The 25,005-nt window shown below is 39.6% G+C and overlaps 1 protein-coding gene across 5 annotated transcripts in view; it reads left to right on the forward strand.

Annotated features, from left to right (window-relative positions):
* SUCLG2 (succinate-CoA ligase GDP-forming subunit beta) overlaps positions 1 to 25,005 on the forward strand; it is a 621,393-nt gene that overhangs the window by 69,864 nt on the left and 526,524 nt on the right. For all 5 annotated transcript variants that reach the window (XR_010842511.1, XM_059075115.2, XM_067043692.1 and 2 more), the window contains exon 2: positions 1,449 to 1,590. Coding sequence is in view for 4 of the 5 variants with exons in the window: in XM_059075115.2 (XP_058931098.1) it covers positions 1,449 to 1,590 (142 nt within the window). In the remaining variant the exon portion in view is untranslated. The remainder of the gene's footprint in view (positions 1 to 1,448; positions 1,591 to 25,005) is intronic.

Genomic DNA, 25,005 nt, shown 5'->3' on the forward strand with positions numbered 1-25,005 from the left:
TGCGTTGTAGCTTGGAGATGCCAGAAGAACATGCCATTTTTAAGGACACGTTAAAGGTCCTGAAAGCTAGTGGTTCCATGTGGTAAAGCCCCGTGGACCTCCGTTTATGGTCTGCATGATATTGCTCGGACATCCACCTAGGTCCTTGACTGAAGCCGCTACGAGGTATGTCAGGTGATCTTCCACCACCAGTCTTGTGAGCCAGTTGTGTGATTGATTTTTTGGGTTAGTTTGTGCATTAATGGCATCGTTATCTTACCTCTAGTGAATTGTGGTTCCTTTGCATCATAACTCATGGATAGGAATGAAACTAAGTGTGTTCATTTTTCTTCTTTTTTTCTGAAAACAAGGCTTATGGATTTGATAGGGAATGTCGATCTTATTCTAAAGAATGAGAAGTATTTTTTTGTTCATGTCACTCCGTCCTTTGATTATTTTCTTCCAGGGCAAATATAAACTAATTGATTAGTGCATATTGGAAAACCACTTTCACATGATTCTTTTTTTTTTTTGCGGTACACGGGCCTCTCACTGTTGTGGCCTCTCCCGTTGTACAGCACAGGCTCCCGACGCACAGGCTCAGCGGCCATGGCTCACGGGCCTAGCCGGTCCGCGGCTTGTGGAATCTTCCCGGACCAAGGCACGAACCCGTGTCCCCTGCATCGGCAGGTGGACTCCAAACCACTGCGCCACCAGGGAAGCCCCGTTTTCACATGATTCTTACGCAGAGTTACTTTAATACACAAATTGCAGCTTTTAGGAACTAGTAGTTTAATTAATGGTGACTTTTTCAGGTTACTGTACTCAGCTTTGGTGTGTGAAAGAGATAATCTCATTAAACACATAATGACTGTACCTAGAGTCCATTAAAAACCACAACAAAGAAATGGATTCGTGTGTGGCCCATTGACCTCAAAGAGTTGAAACAAATTTCCTGAGATACCTTATGATGATTCATGCTATGTGTACAGTTATTAAAATAATGCTTTGAGCTTTGTTTGGAGTGGAGATGGGGGAAAGCATATGCTATATAACAGAGTCCTTAACATTTTTTAAAATAACTTTTTACTGAAGTCCTTATAGACTCACAGGGAGCTGCAAAAATAGTGCAAGAGTACACAGGTGTACTCTTCCTTCAGCGTCCCCTAGTGTTGACATCTTACATAGTTTGAGTACAGTATCAAAACCAGGAAATTGACCTTGGTACATTCCTGTTAACTAAATTACAGACCTTATTCATTTAGGGGTGTGTGTAGTTGTCCTTAACATTTTTGATTAGAAAAACAATTAAGCATGAAGAATTCATAGATTTTTAAAATTTTTCTTTTGCCTCCAAAATCTCTGTTGCTGATTGCCTTCTGAGGGTACCTGTAAGACTGGCCCTATAAGTTGACTGTTATTTTTCGTGCTGTTGTAAGTCTCCTTATCTCTCTCCCCAATTTCTCTAGGTGGTTCAATTAACCCCCAGAAGATGGTTGAACCTGCAGGAATACCAGAGCAAGAAACTAATGTCTGACAACGGAGTGAAAGTTCAAAGATTCTTTGTAGCAGACACTGACAATGAAGCTCTGGAGGCTGCTAAGAGACTAAGTAAGCTAATTCATAATAGGTGAAGTACGCTTGGCCAAATTAGTGAATTCACAGGTAGTGGTTTCCCACTAGTTAAATTTCTTTGTTACCGGTTATACTAACAGTGACAGGTACAGTGTAGAGCTTTGAGTTGCAAGGGCAAAATGCCCAATTAAGAAAACTTTATTCTTTTACATGCGATAGCAGCATATGGGGTGCCACTCTATGGTAATTTTTCCAAGTCTCTCAGTCACCGTTTCACCTAGTTCTCTTATCTGTGGTTTAGTGGCTGCAAGAAAATTGATTGAAGAGTGTAAAGTGTCCGAGAGAAGCCCGTTGCAGGGTAAGTCAGGCAAGACAGTTGGCATCCTTTATTAAGCCTCTTAGAACATGTGGAAAGTTTCCTCTGAGTGACTGGAGGAGAGAAAGGGAAGAATGTGCGTTTTGAAGTCCTGCTGACTTTGGTTCCGTGTTCTGCCCTTTTCATTTATCAGCTCTGTGACTTTGCGTAAGTACCTTTTCTTTTCTGTGCCTCAGTTTCCTTGTCTGTAAATCAGTGCTAATGTGTTTACCTCCCAAAGCTATTTAGAGCCTTTAAGGGAGACTGCACGCTGGTACATGGTAGAAAATCTAATCAGTTTCCCTAGTTATAGATCGAGAAATTAGGACTCAGATTTTGCTGTTTTTCAGTGAATATTCCTTCTTTTGCCGTATAGACTCTCTCGTTGTCAGTCTGGATTAGCATTGTCCATTAGAAATATAATGTGAGCCACACAAGTATTTTTAAATTTTCTAAGTCACCTTAATAAAAATAAAAAGAAACAGGTGAAATAAATTTTAATAATATATTTTATTTACCCCAGTATGTCCAAAATATTATCATTTCAAAATGTAATTAATATAAAACAATTTTCAAGGGGTTATTTTACATTCTGTTTTTGTGCTGATGCTCACAAATCTGATTTATATATTACATCACCAGGACATCTCATTTCACACTAGCCACATTTCAGGTGTTCGAAAGACACATGCTGTCTTGTGGCTACCCTGTCGGACAGTGCGGATCTGGACTCTAGAAGGATGTGCATGTGCATTCTTTGCCTGCAATCTTGGAGAGCAGTTGTTTGCCATTAAAAAAGAAAGCATAGAGCATCTACTCACTGGCCTTTCCCAGGCAGCCGTAGCAGTGTTTGAGAGTGCAAAATAGAGGCAGGCTCTGTATTTCAATTTTCCAATTTTCTGTGCTCTTTTAAGAGTAAGCGATGAGGTGCTTCGGTTAGTAATTCTTCTTTTATCTCCCTTTCAGAGTTCTCCCTGGTGCTTGTATGCCAGATTCTTTCTCTGTTATTTCATTTGAAATGTATATTTATTTTTTCTTTCAACAAATAGTTATTGTCAACCACGTGTTTTAGGCATGGTGGATGCAGCTGTGGAAGATGAGCAAGCCCTTTTTCTTCTTCAAAGTTACATTCTAGAAAGGAACAAAATTGTAATTTTCATATGCTAAATGTAGAAATTGAGAGCAGTCTATATTTTAAGAAATGAAAATTGGTTTTATTCTCAAGAACTATCAAAATTGGTTTTTATGGTTAAAAAAAAACACAGTAAAATTAGACTTAAACCTGGATGAGAGTTCCACAGTGAACTGTGTTAATAGACTCAGTAAAGGTTAGTATTCTAACATCATTACATGAAAGGATCGTTTTTGTTTTATTCTCCTCTGGTTTGGGGATTGGGTAATGAGAGCAAGAAGTGTGAAGTTCAAGTTGGTCTTTGGTCCTCATTTTCCCTATTATTTTCTTAAATGTGCTGACACACTAGTAGTCCAGTTCGAAGGATCCTTCTTAAGGGAATTCTGGAAGCCAGCTGCTTACCCTCCCCCCCCCCCCCCACCTGCCTTAAGTGGAGCACAGCTAAGAGAATTTACCATTCAGATTTTCAAAGAGATTTGGACTTAATTGGACTAATTGGTGTCTTAGTCATGGATTTGTTTTATAAGCATTTATTTAGCCACCACTTTGTGTGTGGGAATTGTATACTGTGTTTGTCAGACAGGATTTTTGCTCTGGAAGAATTAGCAAGGTGATATTTATATGCCAAGGCAGGGTGGACAAAGGGGAAGAGATAGACAGGGAAGCAAGTTTAAATAAAAGAAAGTTAAATTAAAAAATGAAAATCAACTTTTAAAAAAGACATTTTGGTTCCTGGGGAGTGGTTTTTAAGGAGAATGAAACTGCATTGAGAATGATGTGGCTGCATGTGTGCCTTGGCCTGTGCATACCTGTGATCATCCTTTAGATGGGGTGGCCCTGGGAAGGCCTCACTGTGATCCTGCTTAGAGCTAAAAGAGAATTTAGAGAACTAATCCGAGCACCTCATTTTCTGAATGAATGAGTAATCCTCTTCTTACTCAGTAAGTCATTTTGGGAGAAGGAAGATCTCTGATTTTTGTTGTTGAGTAGACAGTTTTGGTCACAGGGGAAAGTTATAGTCCTGGAGAAGGAGATGGTACCGAGTCTAGCTGGTTAAACATGAAACAAGTTGATAGTAAATATGAAAGGAGGTATGCACATCATTGAGATTGCTTGGAGAGAGCAAAACGAAAAGAAGCTGGCAAAACGTCACCCTGTTTATGTTCTTGTCTCTGTCAGATTGACAAAACCAACAGCACAATTGGGAGTTTTACCAAGGAGGTTTGAGGTTAAGGTTAAAGCTGGATCACACATATGTCTTTCTGACTGTCCTGAAAATGGGACCTGCACTTTATAATTACAGTATTTTCAGGGGAAAAAATTACATAGAAGAATAATATGCGCAGTGTGCAGTAAGTGCTATATAAGATTTTATTGTTGTTGTCATCGGCAGCAGCAGCATATAATTCCAAAGGGTTCACTGCTGTCATGATGCAAATTCACAGGCAAATCAGAGACATCTGATAATGAGTATTTGTCGATTGTATGTTCAGAGAGTTCATGTTATACTTTGCAAAGTTTGTAAATGATTGAAATGTATTTGCTTACCTTTCTACTTTATTGATATTTGACTATGTCTTGAAATAAAATGACATTTTGTAAAATATTTTGAAAATAAATACTGATATTAGCCGTGCCTGTGATTTCCATTGTAAGCTGTGTGTAGATCATCTTACAAATCTCTTTCTTTGTGTTTAAAGTCACAATGCTGGTTTTCTGTTTGCCATCCACTTAAGGGTGTCTCTGTTTTTCCTGGCCCAGATGGAGCTTGTCATCTCTTGGTTGCTCCGAACTCTTTCTCCCTCTTAGCTCTTCCCACTTACCCAGCTGAGATATCCCTGTGTCATCTTTAATGCTTCTCATGTCTCTCATATTCAGTCATTTGCCAAAGCCTGCCATTTTTAGTGCAGCATCATTATTTTGCTAAAGCAACTAAACAGGCAAGATAAGGTTAAAAACTTGCCAGGGTTGTACAGCTAATAATTGACAAAGATGGGATTTCTACCCAGCCAGGTTGGATTTAATCTCTTCTCCAAGCGTTTTTCCTCTTTGCTAACTTGATGATGTTGTTCTTGGGAGATTTTAGTACCTGAGTCAGCATTTTTAGGATAGGAAATGCATATTAATAAAATTAGAAGATTGAATTAAAATTAGATGTGGCAGGTTCTAAGTCTCAACTTATAGAAACTGTGTAATCTGAAGATATTTTCTTAATGATTCATTTTATTGTATCTCTTTGGGCAATAGAACCTTTTGCTGTGTAGTTATGGAAATCTTGTTAATTTGACCATTTGTTTCAAATGGGTAATGCAAACCTTTTGTTTCTGAAACAATTCATAACCATAAGCTATTGAGCGAGATCCTCATTTTGTTGCACAGAAAATGAACTTATGTCTGATTGAGAGAGTAAATTTGGTTTGGTGAATTAAGTTTTTAATATATGGATAATATTCATTTCTGCAGCATTTTTTATGAGCTACCTTTTGTAATCACGCTTTCAGGAAGGAGTTGTTTCCTTTGCATATAATTTTCTCAGGAGATTTATTAATTATACAGATTTCTCCTGTATGGATTACATTTAGTGTATACAGTCAGCAAATAATTACAGAATACCTGTTGTGTGCATGACTAATTTTTATGTTGTGTTTCAATTCTCTTTAAAAATGAATGAAGGCATAAGTCTTTCACATAACTCAAAAGGCCTGTCTCAAAGATGTGTATAAAAGCATAGACGAAACTTATCTAGGACCACCACTTTTTAGTTTTTGGAATCTGCACAGTTTATTAATTATTCCATTCATATTGATATGAGACTCTCAACATTTGATTAAGCAAGAAGATGGTGTTTCAAAGACTCACAGTTTTATTTCTTGCCAGGAAAGAAATTGAAATATGAATGGAGAAATTAATCTTTTCTCAGCTAATGACGTGCATCCTAAAATGGAGATACGGAGCTTTTTATTGAACTCGGCCAGCTTTGGAGTGCTTTCAGCTACAACATGTTTCCATTCGTCAATATGATAACTTATTCTTTTCGTTTTATATAATCACATCCTAAAGCCTGGTGAATTACTTACACCATTAAGGAGTTGTACTTTATATAAAAAGGGGACTGCTGCCCATTGACTGCTGATTGACAAGTACTGTTAATCCTGTAGGCAATTAAATGCATAGTAAGCCTCCTTGATTGTTGTGGCTCTGTCATATCACATTATGTGGTTAGGATCTGGCAAAAAGATCTTCTTATAACCTTTGTGTTGAGATGGTGGTCATTATTGTCTTATAATGATAGGTGAGGATAACATTGATTAGTCTGTAGTAAATCTTCTTTTTACCACCGTACCAGCTGTCCAGTATTTTGAGCCTGCAGTCAAGAATGCAGTTGCAAGGGTGATGACAAATGCGGGCCATCAGAGGTTGAAACAGTGTCTACTTTCTAGGAATTGTGGTGGTGACTCATCCAGACAGATGGTGTTTATCGTAGGTCCTGAGACATCGTAAATGCGCAATAAATATTATTGTCACTCACAAAATTTTCATTTGCCCGTGTTTACTTACAAATGCTCCCTAAAAGAACACCTGAATTGACCTTAAAGGCTTTCCCTGACTATGTTTATTAAGAGCATCCCGTTCAACAAATTGTAACCTTTAATAATATTTCCTATTGAATATATTTTGCAAAGAGATCCCCCCCCCCCCCCCGCCTTTTATAAAATGTTCTTTTCTCTTCTTCCTAAGTCTGCACATATAAATGGGCTTGTCTGGTCATCTCCTTAGAATTCCTTTTTGCTAGAACGTCTTTTCCTAATTGTCTTGTGCTGTTCACTGAATAGAAGTAGCAGGAGACCCATCAGGTGAAAGGTGAGATTAAGACCGGTTGTGGGCAGGCAGGCTTCATGGGAGTGAACATTTAGCTTCCTGTCAGTTTCCTTAGAAACAAATGAGAACAGAGCTTTGAAAGTCAATACCTCAACTTGAATTTTGGCTAAGGCAAGGATTAGTTCTTCTCTCATTTTAACCAATAAAAATAATAGTGGTGGGATTTAACCTTTGACCTCTTGCCATGTTTCTGGCATCATGGTGAGCATCTTGTAAGTGTGATTTCATGTAATCCTCATTTAAACCAAAGGGGCTTTCCTTTTGGAACTGGTTCCAAATATCACCAGATCCTGTGTGTCTATGATTGTGTATTCACGGTGACTAACATAATTTCATTCAGTCTTTTCAGTTTGTCATTAATGGACTTACTTATTAATATTTTTTAAAGCTACCTCATTATGAATGAACAAAGAAGTTATGTGCATGGTCTCATTTTCCAGGTCCTTCCTATGAATTATTTGTGCCTGAGGTCTTTGACTTACCCCAGTATATATCGTGGTAGTTCTAAATCTACAGAAGATACCTTATGGGGTTATAAATGTAGAAAAGCTTTGCCTGGGGTAAGTAGGCATAAAAGCTAGCTTCTTATTATCCATCTATCTGGACATATTGGCCTTTTTAAAGAAATCTTAAACATAAACAGATAAATCTCTTTTGATTATCAAAGGAATATGCTTATTATTTTGATTTTGGAAAACATAGAAAGGCACAAAGAAGGAAGAGGCTCCTATAATCCCATTACTCAGAGAGAACCTGCCTTAAGATCAACATATTTCCCTCCATTTTTCTTCTGTATTCATTCAGTCAGCAACATTTATTTCTGTGCACATATTTACATAAATATAATTGAGAGAGAATGCTTGTTTTTAACTCTGGGAAAATACTATGCATATAGTTTTGTGTCCTACTTTTTGAAGTCCATATAATAACATGAGCATTACCTAAATATTAAGTATGTTTTTCAGAAATATTATTGTAATGGTTGTATGGTAATCCCTAGATTGACTATGTTATTTCCCACTGTGACTTACCTAGATTGTTTTTTCTGTTTTTGTATGTTAGAGAATTCTAGCTTATGTAACTTATAAACTGCCCATTTCTCAGTAGCTTAATACAGTAAGGAGTTCTTAGTCACATAAGAGTCCAATATGGTGTTCTTGCTCTGCCTGTAAGTGGTGACTCACAGATCCAGGCTCCTTCATCATTTCACTCTGTCCTCTTCAACACGTGTGTCTCAAAGATGACCTGGGGATTATGTTTGTTTCAGTCACGTAAGAGGGGAGAAGAGCATGGAGGATTGCGTGTGGAAGTTTTGCACATACTGCATCACTTCAGCTCACATTCTATTGGCTAAAATTCATCACATGGTCACAGTGAACTGCAAGAGAGACTGGGAAATACAGTCTCAGTGCATGCGTAGGAAGAAGAGGAAATGGGTTTGGTGATCCTGGTAGCGGTCCCTTGTAGCTTTTAGAATTTGAGGGAAATTTGTCTCTGCTTCTTGGCTTAGAAGGAGCATGGACTGTACAGTCAGAACATCATCCCAGGACTACTTTGGTTACTTAAGCCACAATTTACTTGACTATAAAATTGAGGCTAATAATACGTATGTCAAGGAATGATTCAGATTTAAAAAAAGACAAACATAGCACATGCCTCATATAAACGAGATGCTCACCAATTTACCTTCCTTCTTTCCTGCCTTCTTTTTTGGTCTGAACAGAGTGAATGTTTCAAGCCATCATAAAAGACATATAATAACAGCTATTAAAAACATCAACAGCAGATAAAAAACAAACAATGCTCAGTGCTTTTGCAATAACACTGGAGTGTGGAACTATATTTAGTGTACAGCTCGTCAGATGATTTGATAATGAATATATTACTCATATATTGTTGGTTGATATTTTCTAGGGAGATGGAGGTATGTGAAGTCAAAAGTTGCATAATTTTGAAAGAAAATGAAAACCGTTCTTTCTTTACATTGCAACAGAATAAATATTACCTAAGGAATTATGCTTTTAAGAGGCTATGCTGTTCCCCACGGTGGTTGTTACAGGAGTCGGCAACGTTTAACAGATGTTCATAAATAGTACTAAGGCTCCACTTGAGTTTTCTAGGTTACTTACAAAAAAGTCAGGAAGTGAACTGGAAAAGTTTTAAATACATATATATTGCTTGATCTACCTTAGGATGAAAACCAAATGAGTAAACAAGCTACCTCAACTATGTATCTTTTTTTCCTTTCGTTCAACATGGAACAAGCTAAGGGATTTGTGAGTCTGTTATTTTTCTCAAATTAAATGTGGACCAAGTATTAGAATTTTTTTTGTCTTTCTGAGTGAATATACCAGCCGCTTCAGTATGGGGGAAAAGAATTATATGGGATGTGGATAACAGGGGGAAAATAACAGTGCTGAAAGTATTTGATATGCAAAAATCAGACTGTTGCCAGAGTCTTCAGGTGCAAGGTGTAGCACTGAAAAACAACTTTACATAAATATATATTTTCTTTATAGATAACCTACATGAGTATCATAAACATGAGAAAATCTTCATCCCTTCACTTTTCTTCTTGCTCAGAATCCCTTACTACTTTTCCCTGTTTGCGGATTCACAACCATTAGAAGTTCCCTTCAATTCCTCGTTTACTGAGTGTTTTTTTTTTTATAATGATAAAAAAATTGATGCCGAATAGTATCATGCATCTTCTGTACCTATTTAGAAAATCACCTGTTTTTTCTTTATAATTTATTAATTTATTGAGTTAACATTGATTGAATTTTAAATGTGGAACCAGACTTGCATTCTTGGAATGAACCTGCTTGGTCAAGGTATATGATCTTTTATTTATTATTGAATTCTGTAATAAATATTTTGTTTAGAATTTTTGTGTCTGTATCTCTGAGGGCTGTGGGTCTCTATTTGTTTTTGTAATGTCTCTCTGTGGCTTTGCTATTAGGATAATGTTGGCTGCATAAAATGAAAAAAAGAGCCACCCCCACCTCTTGCCCCCTCCTCTGGCAACCACCAATTTGTTCTTTGTATCTTTGAGTATGGTTTTTTTTTTTTTTTTTTAGATTCCGTGTGTAAGTGAGATCATATGGTATTTGTCTTTTTCGGTCTGACTACTTCACTGAACATAAGAACCTCAAGGTCCATGCATGTTGTCATAAATGACAGGATTTCCTTCTTTTTAATGGCTGATTAATATTCTGGTTTACATACACGTGTATGACATCACATATCCTTTATCTAGTCATCCGTCTATAGACAGTTAGGTTGTGTCCAAGTCTTGGCTGTTTAGTGCTGCAGTGAACATGGGGGCGCATATGTCTTTTCAAGTGAGTGTTTTTATTTTCTGTGGGTAAGTACCCAAAAGTGGAATTGCTGGATGATATAGTGGTTCTGTTTGATGAACTTCCATACTGTTTTTCATAGTGGCTGCACCAATTTACATTCCCGCCAGCAGTGCAGATGATATCATCATATTGCTGTGGTCTTGGCTGTTATAGGGAGTGGTGTGCACCACATCTCAGTGTGCACGGGGTGGGGGCAGAGGCTGTCATTTCACTTGTGGTGTGTTGTTTCTCAGAAAGAGGAAGCACATGACTTATGAGGCAGCTGTGGGCTGACCTCTCCACACCATACTCTTCATATAAGAAAGGGATTGTATGTGTTCCCATCAACCAGGACAGGTTTCAAGATTCATCTGGCATTTAACCTTTTTTTAAGTGTCTCTAAGCATAGATGACCATCCTTATTGGTTTGTCTGGATAGACTTAGAGATACATCTGTTGTTCCAGAACTTTTTTTTTTTTTTTTTTTTGCGGTACACGGGCCTCTCACTGCTGTGGCCTCTCCCATTGCAGAACACAGGCTCTGGACGCGCAGGGCTCACAGGCCTAGCTGCTCCGCTCCGCGGCACGTGGGATCTTCCCGGACCGGGGCACGAACCCACGTCCCCTGCATCCGCAGGCGGACTCTCAACCACTGTGCCACCGGGGAGGCCCCAGAATTATTATTAATAGCAATCACATTCACTCTCAGTTTAAACTGTCTTCATTTAAACAATAAAGTACATGATCACCTTACTTGTAGAGTAACTTTAAGAATGACTCCTTGATAACAATGGTCCTTTACTGAAGCCTGTTTTATGGAATGGATTATGATGGTTTTAAGTATTACCCCATCAATTCATGCAGCTTTTAAATGAAGAATGAAGAGGAGATGAAAGGGCCTTCCTGATACTCTTAGGCAGCGGTCCCCAACCTTTCTGGCACCAGGGACTGGTTTCATGGAAGGGAGTTCTCCCACAGACCTGGGCAGGGGATGGTTTCAGGATGATTCAAGCACATTACATTATTGTGCACCTCATTTCTATTATTATTACATTGTAATATATAATGAAATAATTATACAACTCGTCATAATGCTGACAGGAGGCGGAGCTCAGGCGGTAATGCGAGCGATGGGGAGCGGCTGTAAATACAGATGAAGCTTCGCTTGCTCGCCCGCCGCTCACCTCCTGCTGTGCTGCCTCATACCAGTCCGTGGCCTGGGGGTTGGGGACCCCTGCTCGTAGGGATGACTTCAGGAAGCCAGGGTATAAACACAGGACAAAGCTTAGTTCTCCATTCCAGGGCCAAGGGTGCTTCCCATTCATCTTTGCTTTCCTGGTACCCAGAACGTAGTATAGGTTCCATAAATGGTTACTGAATGGAAAAATTAGTAAGAGAACAAACACTCCAAGAAACCTTCCATCTAGGTTCACAGTTGCCAAGCAGGACTTCTATGATGTACACACTCACTAGGTTTTCTCTTATGCCACTGGGTCATGTCCTTAAATTTGGCTTAGGGAGAAGGCAAAACTAACGGAGCAGCAGCCCCATGGGCCATGGTGGAAAGGTGGGAGGTCACGATGGGAGATGTCAACCTGGCAGCTGCTGCCAGCTTTCTGGCAGAAATTAGTTTAGGATTTTCCTCGGGCTGGTCCTCCTGTCTAAAGCCACAAAACAGCCTTGGTCAATATGTGGGGAGGGTCAGGCCTTCTGATATTGCCAGGAACAAGTCTACTTAGACAAAGACAGCTTCACTTTCTGCCAGGTTCACTCTGAGCTCTAGCAGGTCATGGTATTAATAGTCCCTATTTATATCACCCAGCTCTGCTTTCAGTTATAGCATCGCTGGATGTTTGTTCATTTAAATTGAAAGGTACCTCAAGAATGCTCATTTCAGGGCCATTTTTTGTTACTTCATCTGCCTACCAATGGAAAAAGAATAAATATTGTACAGTATTATACAGTACCTTTCCATCCTTACCATAGTGTTGTGTTTATTACCCTTGGATAAAATAAGAGAGTGGACTGTAAGGAAACCAAGGGAGGACTCAAAAAACACTTGTAATTTAAGTAATCTTTTCTGTGTGATGTTAATTCATTTAACAGTGATTGGGTGCCTCAAATGATTCAGGCACTGAGGTTGGTTGGGCACAAGGATGACCAAGAATAGTTGGTGCTTCTAAGGTGTTCACTGCCTTGTAGAGAGACTGATGCATAACCCCTAGGAATGCAGCTATGGTAGAAGCATGGTTTAATGTTATGGCCACACAGAGGGGAAGGGTGTACCTATCCCATTGGCGATGGTGGACGATCAGGGATGACTTCCTAGAAGAGGTGAAAATTACATTTCCTTTCTGGATCTTTATTAAATCTAATACATCGAATGAACAGACTTTATTCTGACCCTAGAATGGAAACCTTGGCCTTATTTTTTTTCTCTTTGGTTCTGATGGAAATGATCTCTCAAAATGATTGGTGAGATATTGGTAATACTAGCTTTGAGGAGAGAAGCCATAACTTAGATCATTTTGTTATTTGTGTGTCAAGGTAGTTACTTGTAGGAAAGAGCAAAGTGTGCCGTCCAAGGGAAGTGTAGATGGCTGCCTTCTTAGATAGGATTCTGTGGACAGTGCCCTAAGGGATACTACTTTGAGTAAACTCCAGACCTCTCCTTGCCTTTGTAGGTTGTGAAACTTTGGGGAACCCAGTCAGAATTCATCATACTGTAGAGGTTGGATACTCACCAACCAAACTTATGATGAGAATGATGTATAAACCAAAACCAAAAAAGGAATGTTTTCCTTGCAACTGGAATGTTCATATCTGCCATCCTGTTTGATGTCTTAGGAGGCAGACCTGTTGTTTTACCTTTACACGGGATTTTCCCCTTCTCAAGCAGAAGAGTAAACTTCAACAGAAGCTGAGACTTTTCATTTACTCATGGACTCAGTAAATATTTATTGGGTGCATGTGCTAGGTGGTGGAAAATACAACAGCTAACACTGTCTTGAGAACTCTGTGTATGTTTAATAACTGCTGTTAAATGCTTTGCCTGGGTTTTCTCATTGCATCTTCATAAGACATTTCTGAGTTATGTCATCATCCTCACTCCTAGTTTATAAAAGAATCCTCTAAGAGGCCCCAAGTGGTCCATATAGGTTAGACTCTGAGGTTGCACCTTCACTAACTGTACTAGTGGGCTTCACAAATTCCAGGCCAAATGAAGCACCTCTGAGAGACAGAAAAGCAAAGTCAAGGGCCCTTTACTTCTGAGCCCAAAGTCAAGGGACCAGGGCCTCTAGCATCGAGAGCCCTGTTCATAAGGTTGTTTGCCTTCACTCAGGGACTCTGATCCATCTTTTCATACCATCTTGTTCCCTAAAGCTTCATGTAAAACACCCTAGACTGGGCAGGCCCCCACCAAAGCCCTCCCTTCCTGCGTGAGGCCAACCGGACATCCTATCTCCTGGGTTGATTTTATTAGTCAAAACTGTGAGGAGTGCTGGTGTGTCCACCTCCCCTGCCATGAATACTGTAAGCAGCACCCATTAGCTGAACAAGGAACTGGGTCTGTTGTGTTTCACATTACAAAGATATTCTCAATTTAGAAACACATCCGCTGCCATGATTCAATGCCTTTTAACTTCACAGTTGTTGGAGTTTAAAGGGGTCTTTTGTGAACATTGAAGTCCCTGAAGAAGGTGGACAGCTTAAATTTTCCACTAGGCCAATAGTATGGAACAATAACTAATGATGGAAAATGGGCTACAGGTCTTTCATTGCTTCTGTTTTAACTTCTGTAGCTAAAAGGCCAAACAACTTTTTATTTGTTCAGCTTCCTTTGATTTAAGCAAAGTAGTTTTAGTGGTGGTAGAGGGTTGTTAATAGGGGTTTGATATTGAGGTACTCTTTCATTTGGAAAATGTGATACAACTAAAGTCTTGTATAATTCTCTCTGGTTTTTATAAGCTTATGTCCAGCTAGCATTTCACCCCCCACCCCATTAAATCCCTTTTGAACTTTTAATTTAAAAACTGTATCAGTGATGGATAAACATAATCTATAGCACTACTGTTGTATCAATTCTTACTTTCTGTTGTCAATGATAAAAGTCTTTTACACTTCAGACCAGGAAGGTATCAGATTAACAGATTTTCTGGACCACTGGGCATCATTCAGTTGATATTCAGTAACTTATTTAGAAAATATTGACTATTTGAGCTTGGTGGGGATACAGAGTATAAACAGATCAACAGGTTATTTACAGAATGCGAGAAGTGCTGTGACAGAAGTAAACAAGTGGTAAAATCATAGAAAGCTTGGGATGGTCAAGAAAGTCTTTGTGGAGGTGATTGTAAGCAAACATGTAAGGGTGAAAAGGAGCCTGTCATGAGAAGCACCGGGAGTAGGGTGTTCTAGGCAGCAGGTGGCGCTGAGATCGTGTAGTAGAAACAGCTTTCTCAGGCTGAGAAACAGGAAGGAGACCAGGGAGATTGAAAGGCAGAGTGGTGAGAGGGAGATGAGAGCCCAGATCATGCAGGGTTTTGTGGGCCTGGTAAGTATTTTGGATTTTATTCTAAGTGAAATGGGAAGCTACTGAAAGATTTTGATAAGAACCCACATCAATTAGGTATCACCTCAACAGTGCTAGATGCCAAACCATCCCCAAGCTTCAGTGAGTCATTTGTTCTTGCTCAAACATCTGGATATTGGCTGATCCAGGGGGCTCCCACTGGGCTTCGCTATAAGCTACTGTTTGGGTCCAGTTCTGCTCCATGTTACTTTCATCCTCCTGGACCATCAGGCTAGCTGGGGCAAGTCTTCACAGGGAAATGGCCCAGATGCAAGAGTTTGAGCCCAGCCTCTAGCATATTTCAAGCCTCTTTGCAATACCATCTGCTAACATCCTACTGATTGAGCGCAAAGACAAATGACCAGGGTCTGTAGTGGAGGGAAAGTCAGGGGGACATGGCAAAGGGTGTGAATCCACAATAGGGCCAGTGATTCATTTGGCCACAAGCGATGGCCTGATTTTATCTATTTTATAAAAAGTTCACCAGTTGAATTAGGGTGACCAACTATCTTGATTGCCCAGGAATGAATGGTTTCCTGGGCTACAGGTCTTTCAGTGCTAAAAGCAAAAGAGTCCCAGGCAAACCGGGATGAGTTGGTTACCCTATTATGGATTGTCCGATGGTGAGTTGATTAGCAGCGCTGCAGGAGAAGTAGGGAAGAGGTAGGCTGTTAGGATTATCCAAGTGAGAGAAGACAGTGGGTGAATGGTGAGGGTGGCAGAGGAGCTAGGGAGAAGTGGATGTCTTAGGGATATATTTTGAAGTTAGAGCTCATGAGTCTTGCTGATATATGGGATGTGGTGGATGAAGAAAGGAGTTGAGGACATGTTAGACCAGTTGAATATAGTATTTGCTAGAGTATGGTGATCTGAGTAAGCTACAGAGGAGACTAACAAATTTTAATAATTATTGCAAGAATATGATAACAAAGTAGTACTTGCAAATGCATTCTATATGGTAGTCATACAGTATGGTATTTCTTTTGAAAACCACACCAAGGAAATCAGTGAAATAAGTGTGGAAGTTGCTATATATCAACCCAGTCTTAGGTAAACACATTGCATCAGAAAAATGATTGCCACTAACACAGGGAATCTTCCTAATCGCCTTCACTGGCTACCCCAGCTCATCACAGCACTTTACTCCTATAATGAGCAAACAAACCATGGATATTGGAGAATGAGTGTGTTCTCTTCATTTTGATTTGTCAGTGGCTCAACCCGTCCTGATTTATAGTTTACATTGTAACACTGTCTTGTGTGACAGTGTGCCTGGTGTGGTGGAAAGAGTGTCTGAACAGGATTCAGAAGGTCTGAATTTGAGTTGTGGCTTTCATATTCACCATTTTCTACTCTTTTTTTCTTTTTTTTTGTGGGGGGCACGCATTACATAGGTTTGTGATTAGACAATGCCAGTTCTTTTTCCCCACCTGTCTAGTTTGATATCTTGAGTGATTAGGAGGACCGTTTCTCCAGAACATTCAGGGATGCTAGGTGAATTAACATTGAGTTAATACCAGTTTTCATGTGGGCAATGCCGCTGCATACCTTTGTGATCCTGAGTAACTTGCTCGGCATATTTGAACTCAGTTTGTCCTCTGTGAGCTTGGAATCACAATTTAAGGATGTTGTGAGGATCACATGAGACATTGTATATGAAGGTACTCTGTGATGTCCTATCGATAATATGTTCTTCCTTCTCCATCTCCAACTGGACAGTTTCCAGGCCTGAATTCATATTGGCTTCATTTTTTTTTTAATCTACTGTGCCTGTACCCTTACAAGTGGTGGTGATGAACACATATTTTTAGAAGGCATGGCACATAAAGTATCTCCTTTCTGATAGTTCTTGATTCTTCTACTTACCTCTGTGGACTGTTGGCCGCCTCTGTGAAGCCAGACCTCCTGGATTTTTCTTACAGTTTTTTACATGAGGTCTTGGACAAGCTACTTAACCTCTCTGTGCCTTAGGTTCCCCCTCTAAAGGACTAATAATATTTCTGATGTCAGAGACTTGTTGTCTCTTCTTTATGTTAATTGTAATAACTCATTTTGTTAACACAGTTAGATCAGTGCATGGAAATTATAACTGTCCGATGAGTGTTAGCTCCTTTATTATTATTGCTGTTACTGTTTACAAGTTCGTTTCCTGCTGAATTTACTTGATTTGTAGACCTAAGAGTGGGATAGAACTATCTGGTTATATAGAAAATTGCAAAGCCTATGTCATTATGAACTCTAAGGGGTACTTTGGAATAGATTTCCAATATTTATTTTTTGGTGATTTGTGATTTTTCTAGTGGTAAGTGTTACCCCCATTTGATGAGTTTAATGCATTGTGTAAAAGGGTTTTTGATCATCTAAAATGCAGGCTTTTTGAATCTCAGTCCACTGAAGTCTTATTTTGTTTTCCCTTGTCCTGTATTGGACAGAGTCCTAAATTTTAGCTTTTACTGCACTCTGGACAGCTCTCCGCTCTTTTTTTTTTTTTTTTTTTTTTTTTTTTGTGGTACACGGGCCTCTCACTGTTGTGACCTCTCCCATTGCGGAGCACAGGCTCTGGACGCACAGGCTCAGTGGCCATGGCTCACAAGCCCAGCCGCTCCGCAGCATGTGGGATTTTCCCAGACCGGGGCACGAACCCGTGTCACCTGCATCGGCAGGCAGATTCTCAACCACTGCGCCACCAGGGAAGCCCTCTCTGCTCTTTTTAAGTATTTGGGTTTTTCTTTTTTTGCCTTAGCTTCTTTATATTTTCTGTTTGTGCTCTTGATTTATTAAATCTCCAAGATCATCTCTTCTGTGGGATGGGAGGAGAGGCTTCTGGACAGACAGCCTCAGAGATATAACACAGCTTCAAGGGTATACTTCATGCTCAGTTCATTCCAGCAACTGATTAGAGATCAACAAATGCATAGCACTAGTGTATATTATGTGCTTTTCCTGGAAACAGATCTGTATTCAATGTGCTAAATAGTAGAAGAGGCATTTTTCTGTTGGCATGCCTTTGTAACTATAAATAACTGTAAATAATTCTAGAAGGTTTTTTCTTTAAAGAAAAAAGAAAATTCTCTTTTAATATCTAAACTCATGAGCAGTCTGGTATATTTTTTCTTCTGGAAGGACGTGGAACTTTGAAGGATAGAGAAATAATTTTATGAATACTTAACACTTTGAAAAAATGAAATGAATAGCAAAACTCCATCTAGCTCAAAAGTTTCTTAAAGGCCACAGTAGCTTTGAGACTGGCATTGGAAATTGTTATGGTCTTCACTTGTCTAGAATACATAGGGAGGCATGTTAAAAAGAACACAATACAAATATTATTAAATTATACTTTTTATAGATATTTATGTATGATCTCATTTGTTCTTCAGATAATATGGGGGGCAAGATAGGAATTACTTCCCTTTCTCCAGTGAAGAAACAGGCTCGGAGAGCTCAAGAGACTTGATCAAAGACTCACAGTGAGGCTTCCCTGGTGGCGCAGTGGTTGAGAGTCCGCCTGCCGATGCAGGGCACCACGAGTTCGTGCCCCGGTCTGGGAAGATCCCACATGCCGCGGAGCAGCTGGGCCCAAGAGCCACGGCCGCTGGGCCCAAGAGCCACGGCCGCTGAGCCACGGCCGCTGAGCCTGCGTGTCCAGAGCCTGTGCTCCGCAATGGGAGAGGCCACAACAGTGAGAGGCCCGTGTACCAAAAAAAAAAGACTCACAGTGGCACATAGGCCCACGCCCAACATTTGTAGGACCAGATAGAAACCCACATCCCATATGTTCAAAATATAAAGTTATAAGTCAAGCTAACAGTCTATCAGATAGACTAACATATACCCAAAATGGAATAAAATGTCTTACCTAGACAAACATACCTTCATAATGATGTGGGAGGCTTGGCTTAAATTTCATATTCCTGGACTTTTTTTTTTTTTTTTTTTCTGGCCACGCCCTGTGGCTTTCGGGATGTTAGTTCCCTGACCAGGGATTGAACTGGGGCCCTCGGCAGTGAAAGTGTGGAGTGCTAACCACTGGACCACCTGGGAATTCCCCATATTCCTGGACTTCCTGGAGTTTCGTGTAAGGATGTGCAGCATAGGGATTACCAACCCCTGGCCTGTGGTTCCTCTTTTCACCATGGCTCCATCCCATATTGTAAGATGCTTCATTTGCATTCATGCTCAGGTCCATCCACCTCTCCTGTGAATAGCCACCCCACAAGCCTAAGGGTGTACGTAGGGGGTACCATGTTCTTCCCTTGGAAGGCCTGATCTTGAGAAGAGACCCACGCGCAGCCGTTTGGGCACAGACTTCAAGGGGATAGACTCTGGGCATGTTCCCTTGGTTCTATGGACTCCTTATCCCAACCTATCGTTAAGTTTGGTTATGAGGCCAGTGGTGGGATATCCAAGATACGGGTTGGATTCAAATGGATTGTTTGGCCACTTCAGTCACATTATTCGTTAATTTAGAGGAAAACAAAGTTTGTTCCTTCATGCAGTATGCATTTTTTATGTGCAGGTACTTGGGGCTGGAGATGTAGCTGTGAATAAGACATCTATTCAGAAGAACTTTAAATTCTAGTGGGAGGAGATAGAAAAATGAACATGTAATTAATTATAAAATAACGTCTGAAGGTTATCAATGCCATCAAGAAAATAAGATAGTGAGCTAGTGATCTAAGGGGAGGGGAGGGGAGGGACCAATGGTCAAGGAAGGCTTCTCTGGAAGTGACATTTGCAGTGTGAATGCTGAACAGCTGCAAGGAAATCTAGGGGAAGCGTTCCAAGCAGGAGGAATACATGGGTCGTGGCCCCAAGCTTGGAGGCTTCAGGGGACAGAAAGATCATCATGGAAGCTTGGGTGGAGTTGGTCGGGGAGTGGAACGAAATGAGGTTGGGGAGAAAAAAGGTTCTAGGAGGTCACTGGGATGTTGTCAGCCCTGTAAGGGATTTGAATTTTTTCCAGTAGGATCCTTTGGATGATATTAAACAGGGCAGTGATAGTAAAACTTCGTGATGCAATTCATTACCTAACTGTTCACTTAAAGTGGCCTGTCAAACTTTTAATTATTTTTCCAGTATTAAAGGAAGCCCACTGCCATATAAATGCCACTCCTCTCTTACAGTAGTTGAACGTCACAGATATATTTTGTGGACGTTCTGAAGAGTTAAACATTGGTGCTGCCGGTAGATAATGTGAAAAAAAAAAAGGCCATATATTTAGCTATGAAGTTTCTTGTCTTTTGCTAAAAATATAGAACCAGGAGAGCTCTGAGCATACATACAGGCATGCTCTTGGTGTTGGTTATTTTATAACTATTCTTAGGTGCCAAATGTCTTCATCTTTGTGTGATTTATAGTAATGTAAGTAATATGTTGGAGACTAACAAATCAAAATCTCATTTCAGATGTGTGACACAAATGTTGTGTGTTGACTTATTGTTTCATGTGTTAGATTTCTCATGCAGTTCCTAAAATACCTTCTTGAAAGGAGTAACAGGAAGAAACAATTGTGGTACCAGATATTCAGCTGTTTGTACTTTTTTATTGTTAAGAGATTGCTAATAAATTCTTAATTGTATTAAATAACGTGTTAGTGTACCTCAACGTAGGGACACTCAGCAATTTAAAATCTTTTGATAGCAAAACCCTGAGAAGTAGTTTGATGCTTGTTAAGGGAGAACAAAGACAGACCAATTTTAGTTTTTATGTATTATAATGATTTTTTTTTTTTTACTATTAAAGATGTTTTTTCAACAATAACCAGATGTGTAACACAGAAGCAGCTGCATGAAATTTTCATTTTTATGCATGATATTGGAAATCTTAGACAAGGTTTATTGTATGTTTGGAAAATGAAATGATCTTTTTCTAGTCTGAACAGCTGTGTAAAACAGAATGATAACATCTTTTCCTGTCTCCAAGTGACCATCTGTTTTTATGGGATTTGACAGGTAATTTATTAATTTTAAGAGGTTTGTTTTAGTGAAATGTTAGCAAATATGCTTGTAGCAGATTTTTAGGAAATACTTTAAAGCTCTGGCGTTTTTTAGGACTGTCCTGAAGGTCTGTTGGAATCTTTAAGAATCTCTTTTCTTGTGTGTTTTGAATAGATTAAAATATTTGCCCATGGATGATAGAGTAGGGACTGCAGGTGTCAGCGACACATTTGACAGTCATTCATTTTGGTTTTGGTTGTATTTAGGATTACTAACTGTTCCACTGAGAAAGAGTTTAATGAATTTTTTTTCTTTCATGTTTCTCTTGTCTTTAATATAAAAATTAAGTCTAAAAAATAAGTGGTAGTTACTTTTTAAGCTCTGTCATCCTCCATTCCAGCTGTCACTGCACTTTGTTAGGGTCCTCCTGGCATCTTCTCACATCTTGCAAGATGTCAGCTCTTTTTTCTTGTTCATCTGTCATTTTTAAGGTGTCACTGAATTACCCAGGCTGAATGCAAAATGATATGAAACACCACAGTTATTATGCTGATTGCAGACGCATGTGGGAATTCTTAATGATAGGCCCTTACTCATGTCATAGTACTTTATTTATTCCAGTGTGCTTAGCAAGCCAGCCTGGCCTTGTTTTTCTCCAGGTAGATCAGATAGCTGGAAATTGTCCTACTTATTTTTATTTGGGAAGCTGAAATACTTTTAAGATGAGTGATCATGCTGGGTGAATAGAGTCGAGCTTCATCAGTTCTCTCTCTCTGCCTCTCAGTCACCAAGTGATGCTAGAAGATTTAATCATTTTTAGCTCAGTTCCACAGTCTGCAAAATGAGGTTTATGACATTTTATTCTCTACTTCACTGGAACGGCATTAGAAAAATGAATGAATGTGGTGACTGTTTGTTGGATGGCATTTGCTGAGTGTGTCTTTTCAGAGTTCGAGACATGATCAGGTAAACAAAACAGTTTAATTATTGTCTATAATATGGCTGTCTGATAGTGGTGATGAGGATAATGATGACGGTGGTGTTGGTGGAAGAACAGGAGTGATTATTGTAAATGGGAGGCATCTTAGAGTAGTGACCAACCCCATGGACCCTGGAGCTAGACTGTCTTGGTTTAAATCCCTTTCCTGTCATTTACTAGTTGTGTAGCCTTAGGCAGGTTACTTAAATCTCTGAACCTAGTAAATGTCAGATTTGAGATTAGGACCTGCACCTTCTTGGCATGAGTTCCTGACCACTGTACTATGTTGCCTTCAAAACAAAAACAGAAAAGCCCAAGAACATGTTTTAGAGCATTTCAGAAGGTCATCTGACAGAGTGTTTAAAAACAGGAGAAGCTAGAGACATCCTTATATTCTTTAAAATACTCATTAAAATTTTTAAAATACCCCACAGGTTCATGGATATGAGACCAACTGGGGAAGGTAGATTAATTGACTTCCTGAGGACTGAGGTTGGCATATTGGACTCTGCCACAAAGCTTGCTAATTTCTCATCTCTTACAATCAATGAATCTTGTTATTATGAATAGCTCTTTTTAAAAAAATTTAAGCAAAACACTTCATTTGCAAAAAGAGTTTATTGTCCCATGCATTCTAGGTTGTTTTAGGGGCTTGATGAGAAACAACAGCTCTCTGAGGTTAACTGCTACTGTTCTCTGAACTTAGAAGTTTCTGTCATGTGAATCTGGTTATGGAGATTTGGCCATAGTAAGGAAGGAGCTTCTCCAGATTGCCAGTAGCTATAATCTCTGAGGAAATCATTGAGAATTACAAATAAGATACTCTATCGTTGTAACAAAAAGAAAAACAAAAAAAAAAAAAACCAAGAGCCTGGTTAAAAAGTGGAAATAATAGTTTCTTTTGGAATTACGTTGCAATTTATTTCACTGCACAAGTGGTTCTGATAAAGTGGAGGTGATTTTTTGTTAGTTGAGGATATAGGTTGGTTGATGTTGGCATTATTTTGCAAATGTTGAGGAAAATATGTAATGGAAATAATTGAAATAAACAGGGATTCGTGTTGGACAGGGGAGTGAGAGTGGCAGCAGGGAGAAAGCATTTTGACACGGCAGTTTGTGCATTCCCAGTGTAATTGGCAGTTATGCTCTAGCAGCTTATTGGCACCGGTGGCAGCTGGAGAAGGGTGAGGCAGTGGCCCTGTTCCGAAGAATGTCCTTTGCCTGCTCGCCAAGTATCACAGTGCTCAACCTGTACCGAAGATCACAGTTTGATCGTTTTCATTATACCTTCCCTTATCGCGTAGGAGAGCAAAAAGGAGCAGAGGGAAGTATTGAGTGTTCTCTTCCTGTTTCCATGGTCAACACCATGTTGATTCAGAGCTGATTCAAGAGAGAGCTGGATCCAAAGCAGTGATAGTCTCATTTTGAGAGTAGGGTTGGTAGGATAAATTGGAATGGCCCTGAGGCATGAATGTGTAGGGGCTAGTCGGAATAGTAAAGAGGTCAGTATGGCAGAAACAGGCTGATGGGAAAGAGAGAGCACGGTAGGAAATGAGGTCACATTGGGATACTGGGAATTCAAATTGTGTAGGAACTTGTAAGCATTTGGAGGGATGTTGACTTTAAATTTGCATGAAAAGAGAGATCACTTTGCAAAGGTTTTATTTATTTGTAATTTTTTAACAAGTTTATTGAGTCATATTTTACATATCATAAAATGTACTCACTTCAGGAGCATAGTTCAGTGACTTTTAGAAGTAAATTTACTACCATTTACTGCTGTATGCGATCATCACCATAGTCCTGTTTAGAAAATTTTCATCCTCCAGTAAGATCCCTCATGCTTTTTTACTGTTAATCCCAGCTGCAGACAACCATTAATCTACTTTCTGTTCCTATAGATTTGCCTTTTCTGTAAACGGAATCATATATAACATGTAGTCTTGTTTCTGCTTTTTTTCACTTAATGTGATTTTTTTTGAGGTTCATTCATGTCACTGAATGTATTAGTTTCTTTTTTTGTGTTTCTGAATAATATTTTTTGGATTAGTATTCATTGTATGGATATAGCACACTTCATCTATTCACTCACCAGTAGGTGAACATTTAGGTTGTTTTGAATTTTTGCCTGTTGTGATTAGTGCTGCTGTGAACATTTATGTGCAAATCTTTGTGTGGAATGTGTCTTTATTTCTCTTGGGTAGTGTGATAGGCCGAATTCTTGCCCCATGACCTTTACCCCTGGTGTTGCACCCATGAGTATGTGACTTTCCATGGCAAAAGGGACTTTATGGTTATAATTAAGGTTACTAATTAGTTGACCTTAACATAGGGAGATTATCCTGGATTAACTAGGTGGACCCCATGTGATCACTTGATCCCTTAAAAGCAGAAGAGGAAAGTAGAAGAGGAATTCAGAGATTGAAACCATGAGAAGGATTTGATGCAATATTGTTGGCTTGAAGATGAAGGATCATGTGTCAGGAAAATAGAGACCTCTGTCCAACATATGTAAGGAACTGAATTCTGCCAGTAACTAGTGAGCTTGGAAAATGACGCTGAGCCCGAAATAAGTATCATAGTCCTGGCCAAAACCTTGATTTTAGCTGGGTGAGACCCTGCCACACTGTGCCAGACCTCAGACCCACAAACACTGTGAGATAATAAATGAATGTTGTTTTAAACAATTAAGTTTGTTGTAATCTGTTACAACAGCAAAAGAAAACTAAGAGAGTAGATTCCTAGGATGGAGTTGCTGGGTCATATGGTAAATTCCTACTTTAAAAACCTATGCAGTGGTTTTGAACAGAGCAGTGACATGATATTTTGAAAGGATCCTCTGGCCATGCTGAAACAGGCCTGTAGAGGGGCGAAGCAAGGGCACAAGCGGGAAGAACAGGAGGCAAGTCAAGCAGATGGTGGCTCTAACCAGAGTTGCTTTGCCCAAGTTGGAATCAGGATAGAGCCATGGATGACAGAGGCATGTGGAGCAGTTTGGCCTTCTTCTGGGGGTGGCATGGTAGGAGGTGACGGCAGGTATAAGAGGCCTCAGTGACTGAACATCCCAAGAGCACTGGTCAGTCTCCCTTGGAGTCTGAGTCCTCAGAGGAGGTTGATTCACTGAAAAGAAAGACACTGTAAGATATTTTCTCTTTTATCATTCCATGTAAATAAGCATCCCTTACTCACCACTCTGAGAAAACTAGTCACCGGTGAAGGTGATGGTTGGTTGACAGAGGAAAATGAACATCAAAAT

The sequence above is a fragment of the Kogia breviceps genome, chromosome 10 (genome assembly GCF_026419965.1).
Source record: "Kogia breviceps isolate mKogBre1 chromosome 10, mKogBre1 haplotype 1, whole genome shotgun sequence".
NCBI classification, from domain to species: domain Eukaryota; kingdom Metazoa; phylum Chordata; class Mammalia; order Artiodactyla; family Physeteridae; genus Kogia; species Kogia breviceps.